Below are 18,322 nucleotides of genomic sequence, written 5' to 3' on the forward strand. Positions count from 1 at the left end.
GTTTGTTTGCTTTGACAGACGTACCCAAAATTAAAAAAGTTTTGCTTCAATTTGATACTTTAAAAAAAAATCCAACCGATTTAAAATTTTATGAACAATTAAGAACGCTTTTAGAAAGTTCCATCTATGCCAAATGGAACGGTCTAATAACAGCTTGGTCTCATGTCATTTTACTTTTTAAAAAAACAACTGACGTCAATGTTAAAAACAAGCACCTAGGAAACCTTTTATTTACGAAACTCATCAATATTCATACGATAGACCTCGACAATATTTTCAAGCGGATTTGGCCGACATGAACAATTTTAATTTTAATTTTGCTCCTCATCGTCCTGAATTTTGTTTAGTTGTGGTAGATGGAGTGTCTAAAAAAGATTATTTGAGAGTCACCAGTAAAAAAACTGCCGATAAAGTGCTTAGTAGTTTTCGTCATATTTTTGAAGATATTAAAAGAGACGATAAAACTTTTATCTACTTACAAACCGATCAAGGTTGAGAATTTTTTAATAACAAAATGGAAGAATGGTGTTATGAACAAAACATTTATCATTTTAGTTCTAAAAATTATGGAAAAGCTTACTTGGCCGAATCGACAATAGGACGATTAAAACAACTTTATCAAAAATTAAGAAAACAAGGCGAACTTCAAAAAAACAATTGGAGTTTTTATATCGAAGATATAGAACAAAAACTAAACGAAAAAGAAAGAGTAATGAGTGGAATAGCGCCTGAAAATTTGGATGCTGACGACGCTAAAGGTAAAGCTCTTCGTTTAGTCGATCAATACCGTGACGACAAAAGACGAGGCCGTTCATTTTTCTTCCAACATGTTACATCGTGTAGACAAAGAATACAAAAACGAAAAATTAAAAATATACAAACCTCTATCCGTTGGCACCGATTGTTATTTGAAAAAATATAAAATAGATCCCAAAGACACGTTTAGCAAATCAACTACTCGAAATCACGCGTATTGGGACACTAGCAAAAAGTAATTATTATCAAAGTCTCTAAACGCTCTAACCCTTCAATAGAAGGTTATTTACCCGTTTATAATTATAAAAAGGGAGTAGTAGGCAATTTAAATACGACATTTAAAGTAAAACGAGAAGATTTATTACCTATTAACGAAGAAGATAAAGACATTTACTATAAAAACTTTGGCGAATATGTTAATACTTTTTTAAAACCTTTGAAGAAAAGACTGTAAGAAAAAAAGAAAAAAAGGAAAAATGAACAATTTAACGTTTGACGAAGTTTTAGATGTAAATAAATACGTATTATTTTAGCGAAATAAAATAAAAATGAAGCTAGCGTGCATTATAATGTGTTGAACGATTTTAGTTTACCCTTGAGTCCTAATGATATCAACAAACCTACATTTAAAAATAATACCATCCTACATTTAGCGAGTATGGATGTACCTACCAATTTAACTCGAGTAGACGAAAACTTATCCTTCTCTGAAAATGTTTACGGTTTAAGAATGGAATCCAAACCTGCTATAAAAAAAAATGTTATCAGATATTCAAAGCGATATCATTAGTAATCCTACGAGACCCATAAAACATTTTTATCTTGTTACTAAAAATGTTGTGTTGTATGCAAATCATATACCCTTACCAGGTGACACTTTTCCTTGCTACGACATATTAGATATGGAAAACATGAACGCCGATCATTTTAGTTATATGTGGACCTTTTATGCAACAGATGGAGGTAAACTCTTTGGTGTTATGACACCCACCGGCTTTCAAGATGGTTTTTTCATTAGAAAGTTGGAACTTTATAATTCAAAATTAAATAGAGTTTTGACTTTTTCAGACTTTTTTTCAAGTTATTATAATAAAGATGGTAAAATTTCATCAACGAAATACTTTAATCCAAAATATTTATTTGATCCTTTAACTGAACTTCGATACAAAACGGCGGTAATCGATATGCCGATCATACTTATGCCGGACCAGATTTTAATATGTTTAGTAAATATCTTACAAATAAAACAAAAGGTGTTCCCTCTTGCATTCTCGAACCTATAGACGGAACTTCAAACTATTATACTTTTTTTTTCTTTACCGTCCTTCCAAAGAAAATTATTGCCGCCCATGAAAATTTTCACATTACTTATGAAAGGTTTATTAGGACTTCAAATGAACCACAATTCCTACTCAGATTATGATATAAATTATGTTTCGGGAGTCATTGGAACTCCCGAAATGAAAGGCACTCCTTTTCAAGTTTTACCTTCAAACTTACCTGATGACATTTATAAAATATGGACAACCGATAACTCTTTAATCACTAAATATAACGCAAAAACTTTTATTGAAGTTTTAATATATTGTGAACAAAGCAAACCCATTTTTTCAAATACCATCAAAGTACCTCTTCTTAGTACAACTAGTTTTGAAAGAGCTACTACACCGAGTCATAAAACATGGTTAAATAGTGTCAAAGCGATTTTACAAGTAATAAAAGAAATAATCCACAGAATTAGTATTTTATTGCACTTCGCTCAACGGACAATTTGTTTATCAAAAAAAGAGTGACGGTACTATTATACAAACTTGGACAGACAGTTTACCATTAAAAAATATCATTTTAAAAATGTATCAACCTATTGGAAACAATCCTATACCTTATACTTTACTTTTACAAAGAGATCAATACAGTTTATCTCAACAAATCAGTCCTTTTATTATGCAAGTGGATCAAAATATGACCAACGCCATGACTCTTGATTTTAAAATTCAAAAAAAAAGATTGGCTTTTTTAAGATGCACTCTCGTTCAAATTAGTAATTTTAATACCAACGTTTCCAATTTTCCTACTGCTACAGACGCTTACATTTTTATCAAATGCGATCAAGCTACCCAATGTGGATTGTACACGAATAAAACTTTTGTTCCCGGAATTATTGCTTTTTTTAACTTGTTAGACTACACGAATCCTACTCAAGTCACTACTAATATCAATTTTACAAAAAATCGTAATACTTCTATTCAAGGACAATTGACCACCTTTGATATGAACGATGTGGACGATTGGAAACAAACAAGATGGTCGTTTCTCAATTCCAAATCTGAACCGCTCACCTTTAGCAATCTTAATTCTACTGTTTTTTTTTAATCCTACATTAAAGATTAAAATGATTCCATTTTAAAATTAACTAGTTTGATTACTATAAAATAATGTATTTTATTTTTTATTGTTAATTAAAAAAATATAAAAAGAAAAAAAGTGTTTTTTTTCACCACCTCAATTTTTTTTATAAAAAATGAGTCTCTTTTGCGCCAAAGGAAGATATAATAAAAATTTAGTCAATTTAGAAGAAAAAATGATGGAAGATTCAAAAATAAATCCTGAAGATCAATTTAATCAAATTAAAAATTATATGCAACAATTACAAAATCAGCTTACTCAATATTCTACTCAATCTGATTTATTAAACATGAAAACAGAATTGAACGAAATAAAAAAAATGAAAAGTAAAAAAGAAGAAATACAATATGAAAAACCTCCCAAAAAAATAAAAAAAAATGTGCAAATCAAACCCAAATCTAAAAAACGAAAATATTCAGAGACTGAAAGCGAAAGTTCAGAAGAAGAAGAAATTGTTGAAAAAAAACCTAAAAATAAATCAACACCTTTACACATATGTTCACAATGCTTTCAAGAAGTAAATGCAGTTGACAAAATAAACGGATTATGTAGAAACTGTATTATTCATCAAAGAGCCATTTTATCAAGTCCACTCATGCAGAATAACAGTGAAAAAAAGAAAAAAAAATTAAATAAAAAAAGTTTAATTGAACTTGGTTACACTCGAGCTTTAAAAGACGCTAAAAACAAAAAAATACCATTAAAAAAAAACACTTCAGAATCAGAAGATGATTAAATAGAAAAAAATAATTTTTTCTTTTAAAAAAAAAATGGATTCATTAGCTAAATATATGAGAGTGGACGATGGTAATCGTTATACACCCAATACAAACGGTCATGTTACTATTGAAGATGTTTAGCACAAGCCGACCACAAATCGTTTATTGCAAGAAGCAACAAAATCGTTTATTGCAAGAAGCAACAAGTGGTAATATTAGCACCGAATATAAAGCTATTTTATATGAAAAATATCCTGGTTTTCAAACAGCTCAGTTTCAAGATGAAATCATTGCTGTTAATAATCAGAAATTTTGTTACGATCTTACTTCTGACATGTCTAATTTAATTACTTTTACCACTATACTTAACGAATGGACGTATCCACAAGATTGGTATTTGGATTTTGATTTATTTCTTTATAAAAATTGGAGCACACAAACAAGATTTACACCTACAATAGACGATGCTTTATTGGGAAGAGTGTGTCTAGTTGCAAATTTTATTCACGCTTTAATTAAGACTGTCAAATTTTATCCCAATTATCAAAAAAAACAATACTACTTGCTCAAACAATGCTGTAATTAATCGCTCTTATGATTGTTTTAGATCTCTACTGATTAAAAAAAGTTATATGAAAAGTTTTAAAGAATTGATGATTAATCCTAATTTAGGTTTAATAGAAGACAGTGAGAATACCACAAACCCTATTACCTATGATGAAACCAAAGCGCTTATACAAGCTGCAGACCCTAATAGACTCATTTGTCCTCTCAACTCAGCTGCAGCACCTTTTCCTCCATCTGCTTCTTATCAAACAGCGCTAGCAACCAGATATAATAATTTCTTGACTGGGGATAAAGGTTGTAAATTTAGAGTACCTTTGAATTTATTGTGTGAAGTTTTTCAAATGAAAGAATATTTTGGAAAAAATAAACAAATTAGATTGGAATTTTATATCGAAAATTATATGAATCAACTATTAGAATGGGTACGACCTATCGCCGACGCCGACGTAACAACGTTCGCCAATGTGGGGTTAGCTATTAAAAACCCAATGATTTATTGCAATACTTATAAACTCAAACCGAGTTTACCGTTAGAAAGATCTTTATATCTCAATAGTAAAAAAGACGAGATGTATACTTTACTACGTATCGCTCACTACGAACAAGTTGTAACTAATGTAGAAAATGTCGCAGAAGTCACTGTCAATTTAGGAAGTATAAAAACAGCCGATATTGTACCCCACAGCATTGTATTTTTCGTTAATTCAAAAAAAGAAAGTGATCATTTAAGCAAAAGTTGTTTTACACCTGTTGATATGGCTTGCAACATCATTAAAAAAGTCACTCTTTATAATTTCAGAAGAACATTTGTTAATTCAGCGGGTGATACTACCGAATACGATTTGACAAAGCAAGACGATCAATGGACAATTTGGAGAAGTTATGTTTCTTGGTGTAAAGGAAATACGCCCTCTACTTTTAATATTAACAATATAGCAGATTATTATAATAGTGACGATGACAGTTTTTTGAGACATTCTAAGTACTACTTTAGTACTACTAACACTACTGAATCTTTAGTCATCGACACCACTAGTGATTTCAATTTCATCAACGATAAACCTCCTGCTGTTATTGCTGGAAATAATTCTTTCAAATCAATGTTCAATTCACAGATCAATTTAAAGGAGTGCTTACTATGTATTTGCAATATCCAGCTGAACTTGTAGAAAGTGGAGTAGGAGATGATATGCAAGTAACCTATGTTCCTACCAAATTTAAATCGTCTTAATTTGTCATAAAAACATTTTTACTTTTTATTAAACGAACCCTATTTCTATTGTATTTTTTATAAGCAAACGAGTATTATTTCTAAAAAAAATCTTAAAAATCAAAAATCTTGTTATTTTTTTATTTCTTGTATTAATGGCTCGCAGGCGCACAAGAAGAAGCGGACATCGTCGTCATCACCGTCGTCATAGAGGTAGCGGACATCATCGACATCATAGAGGGAAAGGAAAATTTTTTACAAAAGTTAAAAATTTTGCTAAACGACTACTAAAATCAAACGTAGGAGGCTACGCACTCGATTATCTTCAAAAACAACGCAATGCGTAAAAAATTTTGTTGTACCGCTTGTAAAATAAAAAAGAGTTCATGTAGAAAAAGAGGAAGGGGAAGAATCTATTTAAGAAAACGAAAAAGACTTCGAGGAAGAGGCGTCATAAATTTTCTAAGAACAATTTTAAATCCGCTCGGTTAATTTGTCATAAAAACATTTGCAAAAAAGCTAAATTTGTACATGTTAAAAAATAACTATTTTTTACAATATAAAAACCTTATCTATTCTCAAAAAAAAGTCGGAATGCATAGAAAAAGAGGAAGAGGAAGAGTTTATTTACCTCCTTTAAAAGGCGCTGGTAGAAAACGTTTTAGAGGACACTTAAAAAGACGTATGAGAGGTAAATTTTTACCCTTGTTAGCAGCATTTTTAGCTCCATCTTTAATATCTGCTATTTTACCGCGTTAAAAAATGTATTAAAAAAAGTCATAAAAGACACTATAAAAAATCAAAACGTTTTCGTGGAAAAAATAAAAAAAGAAGAGGTTTTGGAGAACTTGTAAATGATATAGCTACCATTGCAGCCGTTAAATACATACAAAAACAAATAACCTCTTGGCAAAAATACGCTTTTGACTTTACACGTAATAAATTAGCCGAATTAAACATATGATATATATGAAAAAAACTTATCTAGAAATCTTTATAAACTATTAACATAGATCTTTATAGAAAATTTTGATACTTTTTTCTATTTCTTTATCCTTCTTCATAAAATGTGAAAAAAAAGTGGAAGAGAACAATATTTACTTCCCTTGAAAACAATTATGCACGGTAAAGGTAAAAAAAGAGGCTGCGGAAGAGTCTATTTACCTCCATTACAAGGAGCTGGAAAAAGAAGAGGGAAAGGAAGAGTTTATTTACCACCTCTAAAAGGTGCAGGAAGACGAAGAAGAAGACGCATGCGTGGAAAATTTATAGGACCCTTTTTAGCTACAGTGGGAAGTCGTCTAATACCTCTTTTACCTAAGATCGGAAAAGCTGTTTTAGGTGTTGCTATTTCTGGAGGAATTTCTTACGGAATTAGAAATATTAAACCCTAATAATTTATTTTAATATATAAAAAAAAATTTACAATGTGTTTTTTATTATTTTATTACAAATATATAATCCCATCATTGTTCCAAGTAATATGAAAACTACCAATAACGCTCCAAATAAATAACCTCCCACGAGAAGAATAATAAACACACTCGAAATCGCTAATATTGTCAATATTTTTCCTTTGTTAACGCACTTCAAAATATCGAATACAATTCCCATGCGAGTCGTGCGTACCACCATTATCTATTGGGGGATCAGGTTTATAAGGTTGAACTACTGCCACTGTCGATGGAGTTTGAAATTGTTGTAACGGTTTGTTTTTCGTTTCCATTAATTATGAACCTATTTTCATTTTTTACTCTTTATATACTTTTCATCACGCTTCATTAAACAAATTAAAATTCTCGAGGGTGACGGGGTGCATCGGCCTTAAGCAATATAAAATTTTTATCGATAAAATTTTACACCACTATTTTATACACCATCACACCACCGACATCCTAAACGATTTTATACACGTCGGCGTCGAGAATATTATTGTCAACGGCGACGGTCTCTTGCAGTACTTTTCCAACATTCATCTATCATCATATCTTATGCTTTATAAAAATATTCAAGACAATTCAATGTTTTCAAAAATGAATAAAAGATTTTTTGTGACTTATTAAATAATTATTTGTATCCAGGAAGCCTACTATAAGTAGGATTATGTTTTGTATTAATATTATTAGATGCAAAATTGATTATAATATATTCAATTTTGCATCTAAATATTCATATAATCATATAATAATGATATAATAAATAATCACATAATTTATATGATATAGAAGAATTATAAGAAAATAAAGTAAAAAAGTTTGTATAAGTTTTAACTGATTCTTATTATTATCCTTGTTGAGTTTTATTATGTGTAAACTAAAACTAACCTGTTCGTATATTCTAGTTTACATATTGTTATATGAAGAATAAAGCCCTATATGTTGGCTTATAATTAATTATAGACTATAAAGTTCACTACACTACAATTTGTTCTTCATATTTTAATTGCTAAATATCTAAGACTGGAACAATTTTACAGCAATCCAATTCTGCATCAGCTTATAAAGAATGGGTTGTATTGGTTTAGAACTTTTACAAACTTCATGAAAACTATACAAACAGACAATAAATTAGATGTCCTCATTAACTATTTATCTCCTTTTGTGTTTGACTATATTGCTAAGATCCTGGAAAACTTATTTGTAAAACCTAAAAATGAATTATAATCATTGTGAAGAATACATTCATGATTCATTTATAATTGGTCTAAGCTCTCATCATATTCACCAATGACTACTAAAAAACTTTACTCCTAAACTTACTGAGGCCTATAATCAAGCTCATTCATTGGAAAACGCTCAAAGAAATAAGGAAATGTATTCACACGCAGAGTATAGTAATGTTGCTACAATTAATAAACATTCTGAATGTACTACTGAGCTTGCTTCGGTTTCTACTAAGCCTAGTGGGCTTTGTTATTTCTATGGAAGTAAATGTCACCCTTGACAATCATGTCCTGCCAAAGATGCAGAATGTAACAGTTGTGTTAAGAAAGGACATTTCAAGAAAGTATGCAAATCATCAAAGAACTTTGCTTTCATGCCTGCTGCTGCTAACTTCCATGCACCAAGGTTAGCCTTGATTACTTGCTCTTCTACCAACTCACTCAATTCTATTGTTTATATCTCTATTGATAAAGCCAAGGTTAGAGTTCTTCTTGACACTGGAAGCTCTGACAGATTTATAAGCAAATTATTATATGACTCTTTAAAACTTAACATACTCCATTCTAATAAAAGAGTTTCTATGGGTGATCCTTCCTTATCTTGTCAAGTTATAGGTAAAGTTTTAACTAACTTCACTTTATTTGGTATGGAGTATTCTAATACATACTTTTTGGTTATACTCAATTCTTGCAAACAAATCATACTTGGTAGAGATTTTCTACAGTTGCACTAAAGTCTTTCTATCAATTATGATGGCGAAAAAGATTCTTTAAAAATCTGTTCTCTAACAAGTGCTACAATGAAAGCTAGTACTCTTTTTCCTTTTCTATCTCCAGAATGTAGGCCGATTGCTTCACCTTCTAAGCAATATAACTCAGAGGACAAAGCATTCATTGAACAATAAAAAACTTTTGGAACTAGATATAATTGAACCCAGTAACTCCTTAGCAATCCCAAATAGTTGTCACTAGGAATGAGAGATATAAGTTAGCATGTTCATTGATTACTCACAAACAATAAACTACTTTAAACTACTTTATGTTTATCCTTTACCTAACATCAATGAATTAGTTAACTCTGTTGCAAAATATTTATTGTTTTGCACATTTGATTTAAAAAGTGCTTATCATCAAATACCTCCCTAGAAAGTGACAAGTATTATTCTGCCTTTGAGCCCAATGGACATTTCTAATTTAAAGGAATTCCTTTTGGTCTTACTAATGCTGTCGCACAATTTTAAAGAATCATGGATAATTTTATTCAAGAAATTAAATTGGAAGACACTTTTTGTATCTAGATAACTTGCTTGTATGTGGTACTTCTAAAAATAAACATGATTTCAATTTAGAGAAATTTCTCGAAGCTTCTAAGAAAGCATTGTTTACGTTCAATGAAGAAAAGTCTATGTTGTCTACTTTGTGTATAAACTTCCTAGGTTTAATTATAAAAAGAGGCCATTAATTAAAATGCCTGCTCCCACTGATATTGCATCTCTCTATCGAGTCCTTGGTCTGTTCTCATACTATTCCCAATATGTCAAACATTCTTATTCCTTGGTATGTTCTCATACTATTCCCAATATATCAAACATTTTCTGACAAAATTCATCCTTTATTTCTAACTTCTATTTTTTATTATATATTTATTCTATTTTTCCACTGTCTGCTGAAGCTATTAAATATTTCAATGAAATGAAAAAATCTCTTAATCAGCTCTACAAGGGGTGAAAGTATCTCAATTGAGGTGAAAACAGATGACTTTAATTTTGCCATAGCTGCTTCCCTCAATGAGGCTGGAAGACCAGTTCCTTTCTTTTCTCTCAAACTTTCACCTGAAAAAAAAAAGATTCTAATAAAAATAATAATAATAAATAATAGCTGGGACAACTGTTATTAAAACAGTTGTGGAGTGCAATAACAGTAGATAATGCACTGTATCAGCTTTTAACTAAACAGGTGTTTACTGTTATGTTATTGTTTTAATATGTTTTTTGTTTTAATAAAAAGTTTTTGCAAATTTCTAAATTGTCTAGTTTATTTTTGAATAGATTTATTGACTCAGTTTCTATTATATCATTCGGCAGATTATTCCATGTGTGGGCTATACGATTTGCAAAAAAATTGTATCTATGAGAGTTTTTGCAGAATAGCTGTTTCAATTTAAATTTGTGTTGTCTCAGACAAAGGCCCTCTTGTGACTCGGTGTATTTGTACTGGGAAACCCAATTTATTTTATCGTAGCCATATTGAATTTTATATTGCAGGATTAAATCACCACGTATTTGATGCTCTTCTAGAGTTGTTAGTTGCATGACCTCTAATCTTCTTTCATATGGTAATTTCTTCAACGCCGGTGCTATCTTAGTGGCTCTTCTTTGGACTTTTTCAATTTTATCGATATCTTCTCTTAAGTGAAAACCAAATTCCAGTGGTGGGCGAATGAAAGTTGTATATAACTTTTTTACTATAATGTTATCAAAACATTTAAATGTCCGTTTTATAATGTCTAGAGTCATGTTTGCTTTACCAACAGCTAATTTAACTTGAGTTTGCCATTTTAGATCTGATTGTGTTAATATGCCTAGGTCTCTTTCATCTTCTGTACTAGATATGCTATGGTAGTTTCTGGTTTCAATATCATGCATTATATACACTCTACTTGGGTTATTTTTGCCCATATGTATAACCTTAGATTTTTCATAATTCAATTTTGTTAATCAAGTGGAGGACCATGCTATGATGTCTATATCTATCTTGTTATTGACCTGATCCGGTAGATCATTGATAAATATTAGGAACAGTAACAGTCCTAAAACTGATCCCTGTGGCACGCCACTGACAACTGGTAACCATTTTGATGTACAATCTCCGAGAACAACTCTGTTTTCTATTGCTTAAAAACTCTTCAATCTAATTCCGAACATTGCCAACGATACCATATGATTTTAATTTGTTGATCAAACATGATTGTGACACTTTATTAAAGGCTTTGACAAAATCCAGATACATCATATTGATTTAATAACCAGCTTCTAAAGCATTTGTTATGATATCTAAAGTTTCTAATAAGTTAGTTACACAGCTTTTAAATTTTTACGAAAATTTTACATGGGAGCGATATTAGTGAAATTGGTCGATAATTTGATGCATTGGTTTTATCACCCTTATTAAATAATGATGAGATATTTGCTGATTTCCATAAATCGGGTAGCTTTTGTTCCATCAATGATTTTTTGTATATCAGAAGCTCATATCAGAGGTTCACTAATAGTAGTATGGCATTTATTCAAGACGTGTGAACTAACTCTATCTTCACCAACCGGTTTATTGATATCTAATTGTTTTAATTTTTTCTCAATTGAATATTGCGTGATTACATTATCTAAATCTAATTGTAAAGTATTTATCACCAGTTATTTTATCAGTTGTTGATAAAATAACTGGTGTGTTAGCTTAATCTTCATGAATAAAAACTGAGTTGAAACTATTATTTAATATGTCAGCTATTGCTTCACCATTTGTATGCAGATTGCCTTGTTCATCAAAAATTGATGAACAAGGCAATCTGCATACAAATACCAGATTAATTTTTTTATTCTATATTCATTAATCCATTAAAGATTTTTAGATCTTCTTTTGATTTTTCGACAACCATTTTTTCGTATTCAATATGCTTATGTTTTACAGTATTTTCAATTAGTTTGCATTGTTGTTTATATACAATAGGGATGCTGGTTTGAAATTATTGTATATTAATTTTTTTCCACAAGTTGGTTTTTTCTTTTAATTTGGCTTTTAATCGATTGTCTATCCACAGTCTTATATTCCTTCTCTTGTTATTTCGTTCATAGCATTCATTGACACTTTTATTGTGAAAAATTTTGCCCAATCAGTGTTTTTGAATCCTTCATTCATTTCATTATAATTTCCTCTTATAAAATTGAGTATTGATTTGCACCTTATTGAGAACATTCTTCATTGAGAAGAAAGTCTATGCTATTGTTGAATCACTTCGAAAATGGAAACACTACCTTGTTAATCGGCATTTTACCCTAGTCATCGATCAGGTAACTTCATAGAACAATATGTAAACTATAATATACAAACAGGTTTGTATATTTTTAATTTACACATTATTATATGAAGAATAAAGCCTTCTATGTTGGCTTAAAATTAATTATAGACTATTAAATTCACTACACTACAAAGCTATAGGCGATAATTTTAGAATCATTTTGGAAGATAATATAAGTTATTCGATTATATCTTTATCTGTTGAGGATCAGTGATGTTATTAATATGTTTTAAGTCATGTTTATAAAACTAAAAACTATATTTATAAAAAATAGACTTAAAAACTTTTAACTTCATAAATACCTTTATATATAAGTTTATTTGTATTTAATAAATTATTTTTTCACTTTATAGCATAAAAAATTTTCTAATAAGAAAAATAATTTTTGAAATGCATCGCATAGCATTATCTGTTATACCTGCAGTGGCTTGCAGTTTAATTATTGAAAGACACCCTGTTACAGATGAAGCTTCTCGGCTTCAATGCCTGTATGATGTTGTAAACATTGCAAAAGCTTCTTTATGTAAACCAATAAGAGCTGCTGAACACCAAATGCAACTTCTACAAGTGCAAGTATGCTTTTAAATATTTTTTACTCATATTTTATTACTTACTACATAAGAAAGTTAAGTGACATGTTTAAGTTAAGTGACATGTTGGGTTTTATTTATTTGCTGTTTTGCATCAAAAAAAAATTTTTTTCTGTTGTTTGAAGTATTAACAATTGGTATTATTAAAATTAACTTATAATTCAGTAATTACTACTACTACTACTACTACTACTACTACTACTACTACTACTACTACTACTACTACTACTACTACTACTACTACTACTACTACTACTACTACTACTACTACTACTACTACTACTACTACTACTACTACTACTACTACTACTACTACTACTTCTACTACTACTACTACTACTGCTATAATTACTACTACTACTACTACTACTACTTCTACTACTACTACTACTACTACTACTACTACTACTACTACTACTACTACTACTACTACTACTACTACTACTACTACTACTATAAATGTGATAGCAGCATATTTTTATCCTCATGTTACCTTTATCAAAATTGCTAAACAATCAAGTCAACGTGACTTTATACCGGCAATATTGGTTTTTTTTTTTTTAATTTATCATATTCTAAGGGTAGTTAAGTTGTTTTAATTTGTTGGAACTGTTTCATCATGGTAAAAGCTAATTTATTTATCTTACAAATGTTGAAGCCATTATAGACAAGTAGCACTAGGGATCATTTACTGTTTCCTGATTCCCATTTGTACCCGATTAAAAAGCAACAGTTTCAACTTAAAAATTTTTCACCACTAACTTTCACTACTAGTCCCGTAAAAGAAATATTATTCAGTTTCAGAAATGTTCATGGTAAATATATGAATTTAACTACAGAAATATGTCAATTTTTTTCGTTTATTCAATATAACTACACAAAAAATTATTTTTGTAATACGTTGTAAGAAAAAAGTTTGTTATATTATTGTTCCATTACATTTAAAAGTTTGTTTTTAACATTAGTTTAACATTTTATGTACTTTTCAAAATTTATTACTTTTTACTAAAAAAAAGTATTTTGCCTATTAATAAATATAACAAAAGTTGTATACTCTGATAATAATAAATAAACTTCAATAAAAAAAAAAACCTGAATCGTAATCTAACTCCTTTGAGTGACTTGAAAAAATGATGTTAGGTGGAAAATTCAATTTAATAGCATCGACCAGAAATGCTTTGATAAAGACTGTCTGAATGATCCATTGGTTTTTTTAAATATTTCAAGAACCGCCTATTTGATTTTGATAATTGTTTTGATAATAATCTTATACTCCTCTTCTCTTCCCCCCCCCCCCTCTTCTCCTTATCCATATAATGGTAGTTTTAAAAGCGGATTATAAACAAGGAAAATGGGTTACAAGGAGATGTGAAAAAACTTATTTTAGATGTGAGGCATAAAGATTCTAAGGTAATAATTTGCTAACAAGTGAGTATAAAGTTCAAAAGAAAACTGCCAGTTGTATTATCATACTGTTAAATAAAGGTCGTGGATTGGAAAGAAAGTTAAGAAATTATAAAAAATGTCTGTCAATTTTAAACTTGATCAAAAAATGATTAGGAGGATTAATGCAAATCCTATGTAATTAGAAAGACAAATATGCGATAGAATTCAATGTCACATATCTCTTATATTTCGTTGAATTTTTAAACGACATTTTTGTAAAACTTTGTAATCTCAAATCCTTAAATCTGCCAAATTAGGGATGTGGCATTTTTGCAAGAAGTTTTTCAAAAATGCTTTTTGGTTTAAAACTAAGTTTTACAAAAACTTTGTACTGCCACACCATGTTTTCAGATTATAGACATTGGTCGCTTTTAAAAACATCATTGCACGTAAACTTGGGTTTATTTTTCCGTTGGTGGAAAATGTCTGAGTTTTGATAATACTTTCTGAGATAATACTTTCCAAAAAAATTTGGAATTTTAAGAAATTATTTGCTTAAGAGTAAAATTCCATGAACCACTATCATTCCTGATAGCAAGCATACAAAACTTCTTGTTGATATCATATAAAAAACTTATCTTGTCTTAGTCTTTTACATTTTATTTTGCCTGTGTTTTTTGATATCTTGAGCTCTTATTTCTTAAAACTGTCAATCATAAAGAAATGTACTGCAACAATAAGCAACAAGTACCATATTTTAGTCAAGTCTTAAAATGACGCAATGACATATGTCTTAATTTTATCAAAATAGTTGCTGTATTGCCTAATCACTTTTTTAGAGCGTTGTTTTTAGTCAGAACAAATGTGCAAAATTTTGGAGTATTTGCATAAGCTGTAACTCTTACACATAAAATCTGAAAAATTAGGTAACCTTTTAAAGAATTCAGTAAACTTTTACATAAATCTCGATATTTTTTAGTTTGTAAAGAAATTAGTAATAGGGTCAGATCATTATATTTCAACCAATTTCAAGAAAGCCTTACAAACACTCTCAGGTAGTCCCCCTCGGTTCCTCGAATGGTAAAAATAGACAACTTTAAGGCCTTATAACTTTTTTCTAACTTTCAGCAAGTGGCTCATTTTTTCTAGAACTATTTTCTAGATATTTCTGTCTTAAAATTTGTGATTTTCATTAGCTTGTATTATGTTAGAAAAAAACTACAGCCTCCTAAACTTTGGAAAAATTCTGAAAAATGCTAAATAAAGGCAAAATGAAGTTAACCGTAGTATTTTTCTATTCATCAACAAGTCCTTACATTTTAGTTTTCTAATTAGCTATAATGGTCTACAACAAATTGGCAAAATATAAGCAGCTTGTTACGTTTTAGAAATCAGTTTTATCTAAAAATATATAGTCCACTTTACTAAAAAGTCCCATTTTCAGCCATTTGGGGATGGCTCGTAAATTTTTCTAACACTTTGTATTGATCTGATATTAACAGCAAATAAGGCCATTAGATCTAACTATATAAAAATGTAAACATCACAAACTTGTCATGTTCACAACAAAAATGGCAGCATTTTTTATTAACCCTATTTTTCAATTATCAGGGCTGAATAGTGTTATTGGAAACCAGTGCCCCTCCAACCTGCTTTCTGGCCCATGTGAGGGATGTAGCCTATCATAAGTCATTTCTTAAAAAAAAAGAGATATGGTTGGTTACTTTCTCCCTGATCTGGACTTTATACCGGATAGGAGCACAACTAAAGAGGTAATAACTATATAGAGCCTGCATTATTTTTAAAAGGTGACACTCAAAAAAAAATTTAGTTAATCATAAAATTGCGATTTAATCTTTATTATGATGATTTTTTTATAGTTGATTGAATTGCTAATAATTCAAGGCAATAGTAGGACAGTGGGTTCATACATTACTGGCAATATGAAGTATAACAAGACTAATCAAGCCATTGCAATATTGATTTAATGTTTTGTTTAAATAAGTTTTTTAACAAAGTATGAGTTTCAATTTTATTAGTTAATTTTAACTATTTATCTAAAAATGCAATGATTCTATATAATATACCCTTTTGCAAATGTAAATATATAAGCATTTATAACTCAAAATAACTTACCTTGATATTTTTCTGTTCAATAAACTTTGCTATTGCAGTTTGTTTCCATTTTTTTCATTACATTATTTGTATGTGTTTTTAATTGTTGGATCTTATGTATGTATGTATGTATGTATGTATGTATGTATGTATGTATGTATGTATGTATGTATGTATGTATGTATGTATGTATGTATGTATGTATGTATGTATGTATGTATGTATGTATGTATGTATGTATGTATGTATACATATATACATACATACATACATACATACATACATACATACATACATACATACATACATACATACATACATACATACATACATACATACATGCATACATGCATACATGCATACATGCATACATGCATACATGCATACATGCATACATGCATACATGCATTCATGCATACATGCATACATGCATACATGCATACATGCATACATGCATACATGCATACATGCATACATACATACATACATACATACATACATACATACATACATACATACATACATACATACATACATACATACATACATACATACATACATACATATATATATATATATATATATATATATATATATATATATATATATATATATATATGTAATCAAATCATTATTGAACTTACTTCTCCTATATAACTTCATAGAAAATTATACATAAGAAGGTTCAATAATATTTCATCTTAATTAAATTTATTAGATAAACATGAATACTTGTTCTATTGGTATTGAACTAAAGTTAGATTGTCATAAAAATACATACTGCAGTCAGTCTGAAATTTCAGAAATAGTAAATGAAGATAAATACCTGCTGACCTTAAGAACTGGAATAAGAAATATTCATTTGCATACAATTTGCACTCACCATAGGTTACAATTTATTAATTACTATTCAACATACCATAAATCATGTTGTGACCCGTTCTCAATTCATTCAAAGATTGTTAAAGGAAACCTGACAACTGTCACTCTGGAGCATAATCAACTGGACTCTAATTTAATTCCTGGGAAAAAAATATGTTTTGGTTGTGTAAGAAAAATCAAGAATGTTGAAGAAGTTGACAAGAGACATGATCCAGATTACATATCACCTGATAACTCTGTCACACAAATTGATACTATAAATCCTTGTCTTGTTAAACTTGGTGTGTCTCCTATTAAAAGATCATCCAGCATGAGTATGCTACAAATAGACAATAAAATAAAAAAGAAAGTTAAGTTGCTAAATGAATCATTGAATGCATCTGAACGAGATGAGCTTCAAATTAGTATGCACAAAAGTTCCTCTTTAGATTTTATTGTAGAACAGCTTAAACAAAAGTTTCGTAATGAGATCAATATTTCACAAAAAATAAAATTGCTCACTTTAGCTCCAGTCCATTGGATTATTCAGGAAACAATAAATGAATTTAAAACAACACAATATATGGTGAAGCAAGCTAGAGCTTTGCGGGATGTTAAAGGAATCCTTGGTGAGAGATCAACAGACATAAGAAATCCTAAAAAATTGACTACTGAAGTTGTAAATCAAATTGTCAACTTTTATGAGGATGATAGTAACAGCAGGTTATTGCCAGGAGCAAAGGATTACATTAGCATAAAGACAGTTGATGGTAGACAGCACATTCAGAAACGACTCATACTATGCAATCTTTCAGAACTTTACCAGAAATGGTTAGAAGAATCAAAATCTAATGGTGTAGTAAAGGTGGGACTGACATCATTTGCTCTTTTAAGGCCACAACATTGTATTGTTGCAGGAAAATCTGGCACGCACACAGTCTGTGTTTGTATTGACCATCAAAATCCAAATCTTAT

At 29.7% G+C, this 18,322-nt stretch overlaps 1 protein-coding gene across 3 annotated transcripts in view; it reads left to right on the forward strand.

Annotated features, from left to right (window-relative positions):
- The first annotated feature begins 12,752 nt into the window (after positions 1-12,752).
- LOC136078147 (lysophosphatidic acid phosphatase type 6-like) overlaps positions 12,753-18,322 on the forward strand; it is a 74,142-nt gene continuing 68,572 nt past the window's right edge. For all 3 annotated transcript variants that reach the window (XM_065793196.1, XM_065793195.1, XM_065793194.1), the window contains exon 1: positions 12,753-12,968. In XM_065793196.1, the coding sequence (XP_065649268.1) occupies positions 12,786-12,968 (183 nt within the window). In that variant the 5' untranslated portion in view covers positions 12,753-12,785. The remainder of the gene's footprint in view (positions 12,969-18,322) is intronic.

This window comes from Hydra vulgaris, chromosome 03 (genome assembly GCF_038396675.1).
Source record: "Hydra vulgaris chromosome 03, alternate assembly HydraT2T_AEP".
In the NCBI taxonomy this organism is placed as follows: Eukaryota; Metazoa; Cnidaria; class Hydrozoa; order Anthoathecata; family Hydridae; genus Hydra; species Hydra vulgaris.